The 19,429-nt window shown below is 39.6% G+C and overlaps 1 protein-coding gene and 1 long non-coding RNA gene across 3 annotated transcripts in view; one reads left to right on the top strand and one right to left on the bottom strand.

Moving 5' to 3' along the window:
- Window positions 1–18,449, top strand: part of zmat4a (zinc finger, matrin-type 4a) — a 191,699-nt gene extending 173,250 nt beyond the window's left edge. For both annotated transcript variants that reach the window (XM_012849580.3, XM_036144664.1), the window contains exon 7: window positions 16,791–18,449. In XM_012849580.3, coding sequence (XP_012705034.3) covers window positions 16,791–16,818 — 28 coding nt within the window. In that variant the 3' untranslated portion in view covers window positions 16,819–18,449. The remainder of the gene's footprint in view (window positions 1–16,790) is intronic.
- Window positions 9,846–11,384, bottom strand: LOC118565060. Its single transcript, XR_004932152.1, has 3 exons — window positions 10,749–11,384; window positions 10,581–10,677; window positions 9,846–10,153 (listed from the first exon to the last, which is right to left on the bottom strand). It is a non-coding gene; the product is annotated as an uncharacterized LOC118565060 (long non-coding RNA).
- Window positions 18,450–19,429: the final 980 nt, after the last annotated feature.

Here is a 19,429-nt window from a genome sequence, read left to right as displayed (position 1 = left end):
TATATATATATATATATATATATATATATATATATAGAGAGAGAGAGAGAGAGAGAGAGAGAGAGAGAGAGAGAGAGAGAGAGAGAGAGAGAGAGAGAGAGAGAGAGAGAGAGAGAGAGAGAGAGAGAGAGAGAGAGAGAGTTTATGTATATAGAATAGATATTGTGAGAAGAATGTCAAGGAACTGACAAGAAATCAACCTGACCAGTAATACCTGGCCTTACCCTTTTTGGTTGAAATGCTTCCTGTAATGCATTTCTTGTTACCATCTTCCAGTTTTTTTCTTTGAGATATTTGCAGTTTTCAAGCCTGCCAATATTCACATCAAAAGTGAAACAATGTGGTTTACTTCACTTACTTTCTCTTTGCTGCATCTACATTTAAAGCAAGAAGTTGTGCTTCTTGAACATGAATAGTCATCCAAGTCATATTTATTCTATTTTAGCCTCTGAGTTTAATGAGCTGACTGGATAAATATTTGTTCACATCTAGCTTTTTTACCCAAGGTGTATTTCCTAAAGGTTAGGGCTAAAAGGCCAAGACTCTAATGAGGTTCAGTGTTTTTTATTAACTCCTTTGATGTAGTAATGTGGAGCTGTGTATCGCTATTTTTTCTGTATAAGAACCTAAATGAGCCTGGAAGTTTGTTGTGTGTAGGACAGAGGCAGGGGGATGATCCTCTTGCAGAACAGATGGTCATTACTCTGCTTAGACCACCTGAATCATCTTGTAATTCCCATTGCACTGTTATCAAAACCCCAATGATTGTGTGCTGCAAAAATAACCAACTGTCATGTTCTGGAACCCTTTTACGGTGTCACTGTATATCCCCTCTGTACCACCCCACAGAGGCCCGTGGGGCATGTAACCATCTGTGCTACTAAACATCCAGCTCATTGTTGGGGTTTATTCTCTCTGCGACACTTGCAGTGGGTGAAAAAACTGAAATATCAGCTCAGGGATGTTAAAAGTAAACGTGGTTGAGGGTCCAGCGAACAATGCTGACACGGAGGTGTAATTGCAAAACAATGAATAATGTTAATTATCTATTAAAAAACATGACGTTGCAATAAATAATTGAAGTTACTTTTAAATAGACAGTTTGAATTCTGATTTACATTGTTAATGTGAGTTGTATATCAACAATTCCTAAAACAAAATAAGGGTTAAAAATTGTTTCACTGTGTGTTGTTAAACGCTTTGTGGACCATAAGGTTAATACCACTACTGCCTTCTGAAAAACAAATTTAAAAAAAGAAAATGTGTTTTAAACCAAACAGACCGGACCAGTCACAGCGCGAGAGGCGGAACTTTATGATGCATTACTCTCTGGAGCATAATTACCCATGATGCAGCAGTGCATTTCTACTACCATAGAAGTCAAGATACATACAGATATTTTTGTTGCTTGGTGCCTTGGAAGATTAAGAAAGTACATGTGTGTAAACCATGTATCCTCTGATTTTATTAGACAAAAGCTGCAAAAAAATGTTCACTGGAGAGTTTGTTTGATGGTACTACATGTTTCACAGACTACAAATAGAAAAAAGAGAGCACATCGCCTGGAGATTTTTGGACTCTACCAGCTCCTTTCCAGACTGATACACAGTGTATACGGCTAGTCAGTCTGGCTGGCCAGGCTAGTATATACATATTATGACACGCACTGAATGAGCAGCACTCCTAATTTTGTTGTAGTGCGCTATTAATGGAAATAAGGTCATTCATTTGCTCTCTCTTTCTGTCACACACAAACAAATAACTACATGTCACCATGTTTATAACACAGACATGGTGACATTTATTATTCGCAGCTGTGCTCCAAAGTTCTGCTGATAACCGATGGATAGTTCGAGGAATTGTATGAACAAAATACATTTCAATCGCAGATTGCGTGACTAACATGCTCAGGGATGAGACAAACTTACATAGCCAGCTGGTACAAAATGGATGTGAGATTCACGTGATCTGTATATGAGGAGTGCTAATGGACTGTAATTAATCAGTCTCATGTGCCATTAGTACATATACTTGTGAAACAAATGGCCTTTTAATTAATTATCAAAACATCATACAGGTCTGATCTTACAGATATCTGAGTGTCCACCTAGATAATCTGTTCAGATGGGGAATTCATGTTAATATGTTGTGCTCCGGCCTACAGCACAGACTGTGTTTTTTTATATAGACTCAGGATCTTCAGGGTTGACCAAGCTAATGTTTTTATTCTTTCAGGCCCTACTGGAAAGCATCATCAGGTATGGCATGTCAGTGGGGTATGGTAAACTGTCTGTGCAACTGAAATCTATACTTACTGGACCAGACTGTAGTGAGAATTATAGGGAGGACTGATAACTTCTCCTTGTAGCCCATTTATTAGGAGTCTGTCCTCAGACTTGCATGTGGAGTACAATCTGATCCCACACTAATCTTCCATTCACAATATGAATTGCTGCCATCTGGCAAACAGAACCAATTTGCACACTTGATAGACTTAAATGTTTATTTGTCCCTACCTCCATCAGATTAATAGATAAAGTAGCATATAATATGGGGATGCACGACTGCCCTGTTGATGCTCCGGTCAGATCTGTTGGCTTGTTTGTTTTTGGACTATATGTGGCATTTGTAATATGTGTCTTATTGAGCAGTATATATATATATAGAATTTTTGCATTTACTTGGTGTAATTCTAAAATGTGTATATTTATTGTGTATTTATTGAGTCCCATGGTGGCAGCTTTATCTAGTGCACATAGTCCAAGATAAATTTCCCCTAAGAGGATAATAAAGTATTTATCTGAAGCTCTGTGCCTCACAAAGCTATCACAACACACAATCAGATGTCAGTGTAGGCTTTAAGAGTACAACATCCTAACAGACTGTGAAATCATTACTAAAATTATTACTGAATTTATCAAGAACTGAACTGAATGAATGGTAGACATGTATACTTTTCTGATTATTCACAAGAGCTGTCAAATTTGCATGTGCAGGACCAAATATCTCCACAGCTACACTGTCCTCACCTCCAGGGCTTTCAAGCATGGTTTGAACAATTTTCCCCATGGACTGCATTTACTGACAATTGTAACTGAGACTTAAAGGTATAGTGGATTATCTTGTTTCGGCTTTGAGATCCGGGAGGATCGTCTTATCTATAAGTCCTCCCACATGCCAATCATTGTGACATATCCACATAACACCAGTGTGCATGCCTATTCCTTGTTACTTTGCTCTTGCTGGCTGCATACTTCTAGTGTTTATGTATGCAGTTAGCTTCGGCTTCAGCTGTTCATTGTAGCTCCGCTGCTCTCACCGTAAACGTTGAAAATGGCTGAAAGTCACAAGGAGCAAATTAACTTACACGTTTATAAGAAGAGGAAGGCCTCAGTAGGAAGAAGTAAGACCAGAGTGTTTTGGGAGATTCCTTCATACAATCCCCCTGAGGAGCGGAAGAGCAGGTAGGATGGTCCTGTGCAGTTGTTCAACAAGGGACATATCTTACATAGTTCCGTAAAAATTGTCCACTCTACCCTTAAGAAGTTTACTGCTTTTAACACACTTCCATTATTAAAACACTGAAACCTCAAATTTGACATAACCCATGGAAAGATGTAATACCATTATCCCTCAGTTTGCATCTTATCTCTGTGCATCCATGGGTTTACTCCGGGTATTCCGGTTTCCCCCTCACAGACCAAAAACATGCATGTTTAGTGAATTGTTTACTCTAAATTGTCCCTAGGTGTGGGAGAGAGCATGAATGGTTGTTTCTTTCTATGTGTCCCTGTGAAGGACATGAGTTGTCCAGGGGGTATCCTTCCTTTTGCATAGTGAAGATTGGTACCGGTGACTCAGTAACCTCGAAAGGATAAATCTGATTTAAAAATAGATGGATAGTATGAAACTTTGGCACAAAAGATGATATATATGCACTCATTAAAGTAATGCTAGACTTTTAAAGATTTAATTACTTATTATTATTATTATTATTATTATTATTATTATTATTATTATTATTATTATTATTTAATTACTTATTATTGATCCTGGCACTGGTGCTGACTTTACTCACAACTCAGGACACCTGTTCAGACTCCACCCTGCCTGTAATCAACCTTCACTGTTTCCACATGGTTTCACCTGCATATAAGTCCCATTCTGGTCAGCTTCCAGTGCCAAATCGTCTTGAGCCAATCCAGTGAGAACCTTCCAGCCATTTATTCTGAAAACCTGCCTGTCTGTTGCCCGACCTGTCTTTTCCCTTGTTTCTGAGCATGCCTGATCCCGTTCTGATTTTGTCTTCCTGCCTGAGAACTGCTCTGTCAGCCTCTGGACCCTGGATTGCCTGCCTGTGCATCTGACCCTGCCTATCTAAGTACTGGAAACTGTCTGATCCCTGTGATGCTCTGAGCCCATCGGTTATTGGACATAGATCTGGACCTGTCTTCCGGATTAACCCTCTGTACTGCTGCTGGATCTTGGCCTCCCTGTTACCGGACCCGGACCGTCTCAGGATAAACGTCCCTGGAAAGCCCCGCACTATCTGTCTGCTTGTCTTTCGGCCGCTCAACGGCTTCCTGCCATTACTGGTCACTAACCTGTCCCTCTGCCTCCAGGGAGTTTCCAGCCCATAGTGCGAGCTGCGTGTCCCGAGAGCCGGTGCTTGTTTTCCCTGTTTTCAATAAAGCTTGTTAAAACATCAGTGACCTGTCGTGGTTGAATCTTTGGTCCAATTTTCGTGCATTGCATTTCTGGCACTGATTATCTCTTTCTGATATATATTCATACAAAAAACCATTGTAATATTATAATACAAACCCAGAACAATACTGTAGGCTACTGTGTGAGTTTAACAAATGTCCCATGTAGTTGGTTGCTTTAGTTGTTCCTTTTCCTTTAGTTTTCTTTTAACTCCATCTTCCCACAATAGTGGCACAGCTCAAACAGCTGATCTGATGATGGATGAGAACAAAATAAAATTTTAACAGCAACATCGAAGTGTTAAACATTACACTGCTTACAACTAGACAGCTAAGAATTAAAGAAAAACACCGGTCTCCATCATCAGTGTACGTGTAAACCTTCTTTTGAATCGAGGCTCAGCGGAGATGTCTTTTTCAAACTGCAGGGATTCCTTTGGAAGTATTCCTTTTGAATACTAATGATAAAATGTAAAACAGATATGAACATGTGAACCACATCTAGCAACGCATTTCATTTATGTGGCTTTTGCAATCAATACGCAGGAGATGTTACAGAATGTAATTCACATTTGGTCCAAAGATTTCCTGTCACAATAAGCCGTCAAATGAAATACACAGAAAAGACATGCAGTATGCGTTTTCAGAGCAAAACCTCCACTGGATGTTGAGTCCTGAAGGGTGAGGGGCAGTGCACTTGCTGTCCACCAGGATACTGGCAAGCTTCTTTTTCTGTCCAAGGCCTTGGCTAGTATACCAAAATATGTGGATTAGATATTTTTTAAAAACGATTTAGAAAAATTCCAATACAAAGTCATTTCAGTTTTTTTCTCCCTGGACATCATGAAAGTCAAAAGTTGTTTTACTTTGACATTGCCATTTTCCATAGCGTTGGGAACAAGGCTCCCTCTTTCTGAAGGAAAAATCGTCTGTTGAATAGAGTAGACATTTTAAAAATATTTGCAAAATTGGACAGCAAATAAAAAGGCTCTATTTAAAAGAAATTTATATTTTTGGTACCTATATCCAGTGACTTGGCTCATGAACTGCACCCAAAATAATATGGTTATTCTCTAAGTCACGCTGAAAAAAAATTAAATCAACAATTTGCAATCTCTCATTGGTTATGAAGTTCAGTGCAATACACTTTGGAAACAGCGCAGCCATTTTTAAGCTGTATTATAGGTTATGTCATCCCTTACCTTAGATCTAGAGGGCCATCCATTGTATGTGTCCAGTCAGTGTGTAGCACATTTTTGTTTCCTTCCAAGATATCATCATTTCAGCTGATTGAAAGGGGTGGGCTTTCTTGTTACTTTTAAGTTTTTTGTCTAGGTGGAACTTAAAATGTTGACCTTTGATAAAAGTTTACTTTGCGTATCAACAAGAGCCACGCTTTTGTCTTGTATTGTGGTTACTGTAAAAAGAACAGAAGAAACAACTTACCTCCTTTTCATCCTTTCCGCCTCACATTTTTGCACCACCCCATGTCTTCAACGTCTAAGACTAATTTACTTGTTTTTGATTGCCTTATTTGAGTCTTTTGATGTGACTTCTCAACATTTTCTTTGACAATGTCCATGACTAGGCCATGGCTGTCCATATCAAATGGACAGCCATGGCGTAGTCAAATTTCCTCTTTTGCAAATGTCTCTTCAAAATGCATGTGCAAATTTTCAGTTATCTGGGTCATTGCAACAGCAAACAGGATTAGATTGAATTGAATTGCTTTATTGTCCCCTGTCAGGGAAATTATGTTTCCGTACAACCCACTGAAGAGAAATACAAACATGGATAGACAGGTCACTGAGACCTTGCTGCCTTTTGCAGAATATAGAAAATAATACATTGGGATGGTTGAGGGGGGGAAAAAGTACATTTCTCACACTGTCTCTTAGGGCACAATTTGAGGATGCAGGAAAAACACTCAAAAAAGCAACATACAGATCTGACATCATAAGCATACCATGTGGGTGGGTGATCAGTCCAGTCCAGTCCTCCTAACTGAGCAGTGCATCTGCGTGCATCCAACCTAGGGTTCTTGTCCCAGGGGGGTATAAACAAATGGGCAGAGAGGAGGTGGTGAGTCAGAGGGGGGTGTACTTCTTGCCATGTTCGTGTGCGTGTGCGTGTGCGTGTGTGTGTGTGTGTGTGTGTGTGTGTGTGTGTGTGTGTGTGTGTGTGTGTGTGTGTGTGTGTGTGTGTGTGCATTAGTGTAGGCCCATGACTGTCCAGTAGTCTCCTCTCCAGCTATAGTCTTAGATGGTATGTTTACCAGCAGCTCAGTAGAGCACTGTTCATGGTCACAAGTGTCATGAAAGGGTGGAAGCGGAGGTCGAGCATCTTGTTTACATTGCATCCAGGAGAGTTTGAGATAACCAGCCTCAAAGGCCAGCATCGGGCAGCCAATTCAGATAACAAGGAGTCTCAAGCTGACTGTGAAAGTCCATGAGACTTTAATTCTTTGCTGGTCCGTCTTCGTGGCAAGTCCCAAACAGCCGAATTTCTTGGTCTCTCAGCAATAAACCAGAGTCAGCCAGACTTTCGCTCAGTTCTTTCTAAAAAAGTTTCGACGAGACTTTGTCAATTCTGGAGGCTCGCACTTGAGCAAAGTTGCTCAAGTGTAAGCCACCAGATTTGTATAAATATTAAATTGTATATAAATAAATTAGATTGTATAAATAATGTTGAGTCGAGAATAATGTCAGTTTTTAAAAAGGGAGAAATATGGTTGTTTTGCAAACGTAAGTTCTTGAAAAAACAGCTCAACAACATAACAAGATACTGTTTATGACTTTAACAAGAAAATATTGTAGTTGAATAAAAAAGGATAAAATGAATTATTAGATTCACAGACAGGCAATGAAAACACCCCGGATTATCATTAATCTACGGGTTTGTTTACCAATGTAGGTCTATAACCTCATTGGTGAATGACGCTGAGTTTCATCAAGCCTATATGGTCGGACATTTTCCCCTCAGCTGCAACATTTGAAGCACACAGTGGTTCACGCTGCGTCTTTATGCATGATCCAGCTGCTGATGTTTTCCCTCTTTTCAGCTCCATGCACTTCTTGCCTGTTATAGTTTATAACCATCATCATCACCTTTTACAGCAACAGGTTTCTCATCTCAGTCTCTGCTCTGACCAGACAATTCTCCTCTAGGGTCCTCTAGTGCGTAATTACACAAGACGAAGGCTGAGTTTGAAGTTGTTCTCTGAGCACGTTTTGTTTGTGGTCGGAGCGGACGGAATGACTACATTCTGCTTCGATTTTAGCCCACTCATACTCTTAAATGGGGAGTCCTATAGGAAATATAGCACTTTTTATGCATTGTTTGAGGCAGTGAGGTGGGTGGATTTTTCCCTCATTGGTGCGCTGCGCACAAGGAATAAACAGTGGAAAAAAATTATAAATAAAGCATTTATTTATTTATAAATAAAATGTATAAATAAAATAAAAATGTATACATCAAATGTCACCATAGCCTCACGTTTGGATATAAAAGCACCTCAGTCAGATACACTGCCTCAGGAGTTTGAATCACGAACATTGGGGGCATTGATCGATAGTGTTTAGCCTCCATTACTGCTTTAAATGTTAGGCCAGCTATCATGGTGCTAACATCACTTTACCACTCAGAAACTGAATGCATTCTTCCCTCCACTGCCTCGGCAGCACCTGCTTCAGGCATCGCTGAGTCAGCACCTTGAGCCAGAGGCTTGAACTGATAATCCTCAGCCCTGCTGGGCTCCCTCAACCTATAGTGACAATTGCCGTTGAAAAATCCTCCACGTCAAAAGACAGATCTATGGCAAAACCACCAATTGTCGCCCATGTCCCTTCATGTTTTCACATGTCACCTTCCCTTGTCCTGACCGCATTCCCACACTTAGCCATGTCTCTTGGAACCCCCCACTTTGGTGAAATTTTTCAAAATAAATCAGGAGGCGAAGTTATGCCTTTACACCGGAGTGATTTACACTTTAAAGTATGCTCTCGCATTAGTACATTTCCTACAATGTCTTCTAATGTTTCTGCAAAGGGAAAGAAATTACAATATCTGCTGACTAGTATTTTTACAATAAAATAAAGATGTTATTGTCCTAAACTTTTTAATGATTTACAGAATTACCCATGTGTACATATTGGTTATACACAACAAACCTTGGAATATTTCCAGTAGTGTTTTGATGGTGAATGATGTCAGACTCTGTCAATTATAAATTAATTGTGTTGGTCAGTGCAATCCACTGATTTCATTAAAAAAAAGTTTGGAAACATTATGTCTGTTATGTACAAACTGTGAGCCGGCTCTGTCTTATCAAAAATGTCATTATGGTAACACATAATGGCAATACACATTCTTGAGTCTTGCAGCCATACTAAAGTAAGTAAAACTTTATTTATATAGCACCTCTCAAGATCAAAGTCACAAAGTGCTTTACAGCAGAAGATAGAGATACACAAGATAAAAATTAAACAAAGCAGTCTTAAAAAGATAAGTTTTAGGTGGTCTTTCAAATAAATCACTGAGTCTGCTGATCTCAGAGTCTTGGAGTAACAGCTCTGTGTCCTTTGATTTTCCATTTAGTATGGGGGACAATCAGCAGGTCTTGATCACTGGACCTCAGTGTCCTAATAGGGGTGTATTAATAGAGATGTAATAGCTCAGCGATGTACACTGGCAACTGTCCATGCAGAGCTCTCCAAGTCAAAACTAAGATTTTGAAATCCATTCTATAATAAACTGTAAGCCAATGAAGTTGCTTAAGAAGTGAAATACCATGACAAAATTTAGAAGATATTGTAAAATGTAATTTTAGACTCTAGACCAGTGGCGGCTGGTGCTAAAAAAACTGAGGGGGGCGCACACAAACAAACAAATGAAAAACAAACAAAACTTAAAAAATAGCACTATTTATACATGAATTTTGCCCTCCTTTCCTTCTGCCCTGCAAATTTTTCAATTACATTCTTGTTAAAGTCAGTCATCTCTGTGACTAGTCTTTTCTCCATTGACAACATGGCCAATGCATTCAGCCTGTCCTGAGTCATTGAGTTTCTCAAAAAAGTCTTGATTCTTTTCAGAGTTGAAAAGCACCTTTCAGCTTCTGCTGTGGTCATGGGTGTGGTGATGAGGATCTTCAAGAGCTTGACAGTTTCTGAAAAGACTTCTTCTAGATTGTTTTCCATAAACAGCTGGAGTAGGCCCACAGCACCACAACAGGCTTGGAACTCTTCCTTGCTGTAGATGAGAGTAAGCTCTGTCTTCAGCTTACCTCGATTGAGCACTGGATAGGCTTTTAAGGTGTTGCTCAGTGCATCTTCAGGAAATGCTGTGTTGTATTGTTCAAATTTGTCCCCCTGCAGGAGTGTGGCACTAACAAGGTGGTTTGTGAAAGAAAAGCGCTCCCTGGTGTGTTCCAGTATGATATCACAGACCTTAAGCGAGAAGGACAAACATGAAGATCATGATTTTATAAATCACATTTTTCATTCTAAATATGAAATGTTATTTTGTCCTTTCTATTAAGTCATAGAAAGAAGGAACACATTTTATTTATAAACTTACTGATTTTAATAACATTTGCTGCCATTTTTTTAAGGCTGTGTTATGAAATGTGTTACAGCATTTTTGTGGGACAAGATTATACAAAATTCAGTAACCAAATGTTTTATTCCCCATTACTCATAAACTTCAGTACAACTTAAATAATAAAATATCTTGCTGACAAACATTGCAGCAACATACCTACACAGCATAGACACAACTAAAGGTATTTCTAACTACAACGCACATCTTCCTAATATATTAAATAACATACTATACTATAAACCAGTGTAACAGTGATTTTCCACAACAACTCACCTCTGCAGCAATCCTTTCATGGTCTTCTACACTGAGTGTCCGACGCTTCTTCGCTGGCTGACTACTGCTTTGTCCAACCACGGAGTGGAGAGAATTTCTACCAAAGAGAAATACTTACAATATTATAATAATGAAGAAGAAGAAAAATCAGCTATTTAAACAAATTACCTGATCTTTTGAATGTCCTGCTGGAACTGTTGGATGCTCTCCTAGATACAGACTGAATCTATGACCTTCTTCTGGAGTTTGGCATAGAGAAGGTCCACATGAGGCATAATATGGTGGAAAAGTTGCAGAAAGAACTTAAAATCCTGATCCTCCAGTAGCATGGCAAATGCTCCAGCCTCTCTGACGGTAATGGGGTCAAAGTCACCAGAGTCTTGTATGCTTTCGAAACAGCGGATGAGGTCCTCTCTGTGCTCAAACACAGTATTGATGGCACGGCTGTGAAAGTTCCATCTGACATTGCTGGATGCTGGTAGTCTGTGGGCCACAACTTTATCAAGAACGCTTGTGCGCTTGGATGATCTGGAGAAAAAGCTGGAAAATCCACTAAGGTTAGAAAAAAAAATTCTAACTTTGGTTATGCGAGAAGTAGCCTGTTGCATTATTAGATTGAGCTGATGAGCATAGCAGTGGATGTAGTGGGCATTTGGGTACACATCTTGTATCTTCTTCTGAACACCTGCAGTGGCACCTCGCATCACGCTGGCTCCATCATATGCCTGACAGATTAGTTTAGCTTTTTGATCCTCAGGAAGAATAGTTCCAAGACGTTCTTTTAGGGCTGTAGCAATGGAATCAGCTGTAGCCGACTGCAGAGGGATAAACTCAAAAAACCTTTCCTGCACAGTGTTTTTGGTATCGATATAGCGTAGTACAAGCACAAGCTGGCTTACCTGACTCCGCCAGATAGATTTGCTCCGCATATCCATCTGGAAACCTTCCGTTGAAGTAATTTTGGGAAGGGGCGAAAATACTGGTTAGCTGATTGGCCTATGTTGGTGATAGACGGGCCAAATGAACCAATCAGATTCGTCGTCGCTCGTAACAGAGCGACGACGAAAACACAATCACAAGCCAAGCTACTCTTGCTGCTGCAGGTAAAGGCTCGTTAGCTCAGCAAAGAAATACTCTGTAATTCCGATAAAACTTGCTCGATAGCCACGCTAACGCTAGTTTCATCGGCTGAAGCCGCCATGTTGTTTAGACTGAACTGACGCGCTTCCCGTTGCGTCACACCTCAACCCGCCTCAAAGCCAACGCTGATTGGACGTTCGTTTGGTGAACGGCTCCAAATTTTCTTCAACGGAGAGTATCCAGACTGATCTGCGAGTGAAACCTTGAAAGCTCGCGAGATCAGGATGGTCTCACGAGGCTACAAGCTGGCACTGCGTAGCAACATCCACAGTCTCGTCTGCCTGGATTGAAAGAAAATCACTGCTCTGTGCTTCTTTGAATATATGCTCCTTCAGAACAGAAAACATACACTCCAGTAGCTCATTCTGCACAGTTTTCGAAGTTCCCTTAAACACAGTAGCATTCTCAAGGTGCTCTTTTAGTACTCCATCAAGAGAAGCAACAAAATCAACCAACCCATGAAAGATCCCGGGATTTTCAGAGCTCTTACTTTCGTCATGACCACGCAAGGCCAGCTCAAAGGCTCCACAAAACTTAACACAGTCTATTATTCTAGAAAGGATGTGCCGATTTTTTTGTCACCTCTTCATTGTGTCGTCTAACAGCAATCCTGTAGCCTTCATCTAGCTGTTGAGCAATGCTAAGTTTCCCCCAAAAAACTTAGCTTCATTGCATTGTCCAGGTGGCTGCGGCTGTTTTCGTGCCGTTTGCATTTTTCTGAAAGATGTTTTAAGTCTCTTACCCCAGTTGTTGTCCACATTGCCTCCGTGCCAGAACTTTGAAATAACAAACACGGAAAGCAGTAAAAGGCATTGCTTACATCACATCCAGCTAGCCAACTCCGCTTGTCATAAGAAGAGCTGGAAAAAGCCCTCGTGTAGGATCCTCCACGATCACCTGCCTGCTGCTGAATTTTTAAATTAAGACGAGCCGGTCCAAGCTCCTTTATCCTGTTTTTTTCTTCAAGTGAACGCTTTGTAAAAGCATTTTTTTGGAAAGAAAAAACTGAATTTTCTCTCATTTTGAAATGACTCCACTTGCACTTTGCAAACGTAAATCAACCTAACGAACTGCAGCTGCGCTGAGTCGAATCGGGGATTGTCCAATCACACAATGTTTTAAAAAAAATTAGCCAGTACTGACACTCTACCAGTAATGACACAACAGAATGGGTGTGTCCGGGACGCAGAGCAGTGCGCCCCTATGCAAAACCCTAGATAACCAATTAAAAGTCAGCCTCAGATCACGTGCTTGCCAAAGTTGACGCGGCTACATTCACTCCCATTAGACCGGCGCCCTGCACATAGGAAGTGTGCACAATGTGAGCAATTAAATAGAATTATGTATTTAATATTTTAATAAATTCTAACATGGCTATTGGACACACAGTATGAATAAATACATTTCTAAGTATTTTGCAGTTCAGAAATAATTTATTATCTAAACAATTTAAAGGGGGCGGCGCCCGAGCGCCCCCTACTGGCCAGCCGCCACTGCTCTAGACTCTAAGAAGAAAGCTGTTTCAGTTGACGGGGACTTACCAAAACCTGAAGTGGACCAAAACGCTGCACTGATCAAGAGCAGAGGTTAACTGCTTGACAACAACCTTCTCTGAAAGCTGGGCCAGAAAAGGAGGCATTGAAATGGGTCTGTAACTGCCGAAAAGAAAAGGATCTAAATTAAGTCTCTTTTTTTGATAGTTGGTGGATGACAGTACTCTTCAGCCAAACAGGTACCTGACCATAAGCTAAAGAGGCATTTACTATGTCAAGTACAAAAAGATCAATGCAGTGGAAAACACTCTTAAACGAGCATGCTGGTAAGATGTCCAGAGAGCAGTAAGATGGTGAACACTTCATGGTGCTCACAAGCTTAACTACCTCAGGAAGGGACTCTGGCTGGAAACAGTCTAAAATAACAGGCCCAGCTGGAGAGAGAAATGGCAACCCAGATGTAACGGGAGGAAAAGTTAGCCAAAGTTCCAATACATGTGTGGGGAAAACAGAATCTTGGTAAATTAGGGGGGGAAATCTGTATGATAAAGGATGAAAAGCATAGTTTAATCTTGCTGCAGGATAATATCAGGATATAATTTATTGATGCTGAGCCCAAATCGTTATTGTCCTTTATGGTTAATTCTGACTTCTTTGAGAATAATGGACCAATATATAGTAATAACAATGCTGAAAAACAATGACTTGAATCTATTGGAAGACCAATTTCCGCCCGCAGATTTATTTAATTCCTTGTAGCCGTGAGAAACGGAACAATATAGTTTGCTGATAGTGCAGCCACTCAGGTGGAGCAATTGTTAATACTGCAGAATAAGTAGATTTTTGTAAAGGTCATCCCAAATGTCCCACTGCCGGTACCTCAGAGCCGTGTCTTGTGACATTTGTGGCTGTTAAAATGTATTGCAAGCCAGTCGGGCAACCATCAATTATCAGAACCAGGGCACAATTTGGAAAAAAGACAGAGATTTACTCCACCTTGACAGTCAGCTCCCTTGTGTTGGTGCTGGAGGCTTGACAACACTCGTACTGAAGTGACAGGGCTAAATGGGAACTCAATCTGGAGCACAGAAACAAAAATCCCAGTAAAATACCCCCTTTAGCTGCAAAGAAATACATCCCACCTTGAGAAGAAACACCTTTTTTGAGGCGGATCAAAAAAGCTGACTTTAAAAGATGTTATATATTAATATCATCATACTGTAACTAGTAACAACATATAATAACAAGGTAGGTATTAAAACATGGGAACAGATCTACAATTTCTGTGATTAATTGCATTTGATTTTATTTTCCCTCTTTTGATTTAGTCTCAATAATTTAATTTTCCTTTTTAAGAACCTTTTTATTTCTTTGTTGTCTCCATCATTTATTGGGTCACAGTAGATGACAGTGGGTGGAATATTTATTCACTAAACACATTGACTGTCTTGAAACTAAGCACTCATTCATACACAGTCAGCTTTTATCAGTGACCAAAGTGTAGGTGAGCATTTCAACATATAATACTGGTAGTTTTTAAAATTATTCTACTAATATTCCTATTCACACAGACACATGAAAAGCAGAAGAGTGAAAGTTGTTCTACATTTGTTCACGGTACTCTTTAGTTGTACATTAGAAATAATTATACCTTAAAAATAGTTTAATTCCAACTTGTCAGAGATGCAGAAAAGAGGACAACTGACAAAAAACAATAAATTAGGTCAAGAAAAAAAATTTCAATTAAACAATTTGGAGAGATGGCAATACTACTAATTTACTTCATTAATTTTAACTGGTCCTACTCTTAATAACCATTTAGGACTGTTTTATTTTCAGTTTTTGTATTGACTATCCAAGAATGTGACAATTATATTTCGGGATGCTATAGTATCTTATGGAAATCTTTCCATTTGCACACTGGATAGCTGGTGAGAGACAGGGCTTTACACATATCTCATTTACCAGTATCTATGTACTTCCAGTGTTAGTAAGTTGATTTGGATTTATTTATTTTTTTTACGGATCTATGGTTGTCTTTAGCTTTAAATATTCTCCTTTTAAAGAATTATTGACACATGTGTTCAAAGATCATTACAGATATTACTATAGCCTTAAAAATACAGTAAAGCCTATCTTCCTCAGCAACCAATCAACTCCTTGCATTACTGCCTCCTTGTGGTAGCTGCAAAGATCTACTTTCAGGTGTTTGGGAAATGAGAGGGTTGTTTATTAAAATAAATGTTGGTACCTTTACAACTATTTTATTTTACAAAAATCATTACTTGCCCATAGACCAAAGCACTCTAATTTAAGCAATTATGACTTATCCTTTTGTATATTTTATCTTTCAGTCAGAAATAGCTGAGTCATCTTCACAGCAATATTCACTCACTTCTAGTCTAAACTGTAATGTGTGCTTTCACTTTTAACGGGTCTTTTCTCAAATGATGTCACATTTTCCCGGAGAAAGCCAGTTTCCAGGATGTTCGGACAGGCAGAGTACAAATTAGAATGGCAACAACCATAATACTAAACATTTTGGAAGATGACAATGTCCTAGGAGCTTCTTTTCAGCATATTTCACTTGAGAAACCCACTGTAGAACAGCTTAAATGTTGGTTAAAATGTAGAAGCCTCAAAATGAGCGGAAAGAAAGCAGCATTAGTAGAAAGGTAGGAGAGGCTGCCCTCTCCTCTCACACAACTGATCAAACATGAAGAAGAAACCCACCGAATCTGCATAGAATTACAGCTAATACTAAGGAAAATGCATCTGTTACTCATTAAATTGTATAATGATTAAAAGAACAGAAAGTGTCCCAAATGTTTTTTATTTGTGAATTGTCTTTCTAAAAGTAAGATGAGAAACCTTAGTTTGTTTGTAAATGTCTGATGTCTCTTCCTCTTGTTACTGTCCCTTTTAAAAACAGCAACAATGGCTTCTCTGAGTTTATAGACAATGTCTTCTCACCTTGGTATTGTGTTTTAAACACATGTGTGCATCCAGATTATCAAACTGCCACACTTCCTGCTTTAACAAAGTTGCTCCCACTTCAGAATGATCAAAAAATGAAATCCACCTGATGGCTTCTTTACCTCTGAAACCCTATGGATGGAGCAAAGGTTCTTTTTTCTATGACGTAAATAAAACCAGTAGTAACAGATTTACAGCAAAGCTGTTAATGCAGGTGTTGCAACTTCTAATTAAGTCTGAAACTTCAGGATTTGATTATCCTCAGGGAGTCAGCTTGTACATGCTAATTGTTACACAGAAAAATATCATCGCCACCATAGCAACAGCTTGACTGTTAAATAAAGGTGCCGCAAAGATGATTCAAGTTAAAAGAGGACAACATATACTGTATCCAAGGATCCATTGCATCTGTTACTCATTAAATTATATAATGATAAGTTAAATCTAAGCCATTTTTGTACACAAAACAATAAAAACACCAAAGTACAGTGTGATATGTACTCGACCATGGATGAGCTTTATGGTAGCTTTTTTTTGTTTGAATCTCTGTATGCAGGCTGTTTTTAATGAGTCTTCCTCTCTGTCTGTTTTTCTCCAACAGTCTGAAGAATCAGATATGTGTCCAGTGAGCGTGGGATAACGATAAAAATACCAACTACTGGATTGATGTCAGACAAGCTGTGGTCAGCTTGCCCTGCTTTTTTCTGCCTCTGCCCTGCTCCACTCCAGTCGCCTCATTTTTGCTTTTATTTTTTCATTTTATTTTATTCCCTTTCTCTTCTTGCTTGGGGTATTTCAGCTGCCCAGGCTAAGAGGGGGTACAAAAAAGTGTTTTATTTGGGACGACATCCGCATGACCGTCTCCACTATCAAAATCAAAGAAGAGCTTCAGCTTTCTTCCACAGTACCAGGCACTCTGATCGTCGATCTCTGACATTCCACTGGAACTGTGTTCTTTTGTTGTCTTTCCGTCCACTTTTAGTCTGAAAGCATTGAAGTGGATCTTATACTCATCAGCCTTTCTAAAATGCATGGATAAAACTCTACTTTTTCAATGGAATGTCAAGTATTTTATGTTGGACTCAACTGAGGAAATGAGGGTTTGTTTGCTTTTACTTGAAAGAAATGGAACCTTACATTCAGTATTGATTATGGGTTCATCACTGTCTGTTATCTGCACACACTGAGTAATTTTTACTGAATACAGTGCATTCTTATCGTAGACATAAACCAATTTGCAGCTTGAAATAGGTTGATAGCAATAATAATAATAAACTCTTATGTTGTAAAGTGTAACTGTCTGTTCACTATACTGAGTGCAAATAGCTTTTCTTTGCAAGATGATTAGTATGGTTATAGACCTAGAAATACCAGCATCTGTTCTTTTATTTTGCTCCTTTTGTCTGTTGGTGGGTGAATCAGTTTAGCAAAGAAATGACAAATGTTGAGGCTATGGGAGAAACATTTCTGGATTTAAAACAACGTTTAAGTAGTTGATCAAATTGTGAGTATTAACCACAATACACTGTTAAACAGAATTTTAAGACCATGATTCTGTTTTGGTGTATCTTTATCAGATTCCACGCAGAGCTTTAAAATGCAGGAAAAAGAAACCGAAGGACTTGCCAAGGACCGAGCAAAACAAATGGTGTAAGGAAAAGATTTACGCTGGGCTCACATTGAATGCGGTGTGGGTTGCGGTCCCGATCCAGTTCTGTTTTTTCCGCAAACCCTGACTCATACTGCTCCTAGGCCAGCTGCGGCTCCGGTTGCTGAAAGGCGCTGTCAAGAACAGAGGTTCATGTGGTCCTTTCTGTTGCTATCCCTCATAAATTATTAAAAAACAGCCATCGTTTTTCAGGGCAAAATTTGTTATCTATGCGCTTAAATATCCCTTTTCATCCTCCAAAAGCCCCTCTGTTTTCTTGTGTGTCTTTGTCGCCGTTTTGTTTACACTAGTCAAGCTTGTTAAGTTGATGAGGTAATTTTATTGTGAAATTCACTGGAACGTTATCCTGTCTAGTGCCCAACATTTCCTGTTTTGCTCTGAAAATTCAGGAGCTTGATCCAAGGAGCGCTGCGGCCTTTGGTCAAACTTGCACTTGCCGTGCTGCATGGCCTCGGCAACCAGACCCGCAACCAACCGATCAATGTTAGCCTGGTGTTAAAGTCTAATTTAAACTCAAACAAGCTGTTAATCAACTGATCAAGATTTGGATCTACAACCTTAAAAAGTTGTTTGAAGGAGCAATAAGTGCAATTTCACCACTAGGTGAGCTGTAGAGCCCTGCCTGTAGACAAAACAAGATGTGTGGCAAGCCACACCTTTCTACCTCCAAAATCTAAGCACCAGTTATCCGTTTCAATTTTAAATTTTTTGACAAAAAGAGAATGCCCTTAATGTCACTGTTAGCTGGGCTATAGGCTACTCACCTCCCATAACAGTAACGCCTGACACGTTGCTGGTCACATGAAGACAATATTAATCTTCGTTTGTCTCTTTCCTTATCTGACAACTTCTTTGCGAAAGTCCACTGTTTTTCGCAGTAATAATGGGTCCTGATTGTCTTCTGGTGAATGTGGTGGTGGCATTTTATGGGGAGGGAGAGGCTAAGCCCTGAGTGGCAGCCACTTCAAAGGCCAGGTCTCCAGGCTAGTTTTATCCTCTGATCTATCGCCATCTAAATGCTGCTGATATTTTCCAAAATTACTGGCATGACAACACTGGAGATGTTCTCCACACTTGGAGTGTTTCTTTTTACTTTAATGAAGTAGCCGAACAAAGTCAAATTAAGATATCCGCACAGAAAAGTTTGAGTGCAATGATGAAACTGCCTGAACCTGAACAAGCCATAATAGGCATTGTAATACATATGCCACACCATGTGTGGCGCGGTACTGTAAAGAAGTGCTGTAGGAAGAAAAAAAAGAATGGTGACTGCTATTACTACTGGAGGAAGGAAAGAAGCTTTTATTTGGACCGATGAAGAGGTGGAACTCCCCCTCCAAGCTACGCTTGACTACAAGACCAGGAAAGCATAAAACAGTAGGTTGAAAAGCCTGTACAGCACATCTGTAACTATGGAGATCACCATTGTTGTTGCTGCTGGCAAGGCCTACATAGACTCGCATGTGCAAACATGCCAGTGTCTAGCTGGTTATGAGGATGCAGTTGTTAAGTCTGACGTTGGGTGAACTTCCGTGTCCACATCAACTGTACATGAAACTGTGGTTTATGCT

Source organism: Fundulus heteroclitus, chromosome 12 (assembly GCF_011125445.2).
Source record: "Fundulus heteroclitus isolate FHET01 chromosome 12, MU-UCD_Fhet_4.1, whole genome shotgun sequence".
Taxonomy (NCBI): domain Eukaryota; kingdom Metazoa; phylum Chordata; class Actinopteri; order Cyprinodontiformes; family Fundulidae; genus Fundulus; species Fundulus heteroclitus.
Note: the sequence above shows the minus strand (reverse complement) of the source record. Positions and strands in the feature narration are given on the sequence as shown.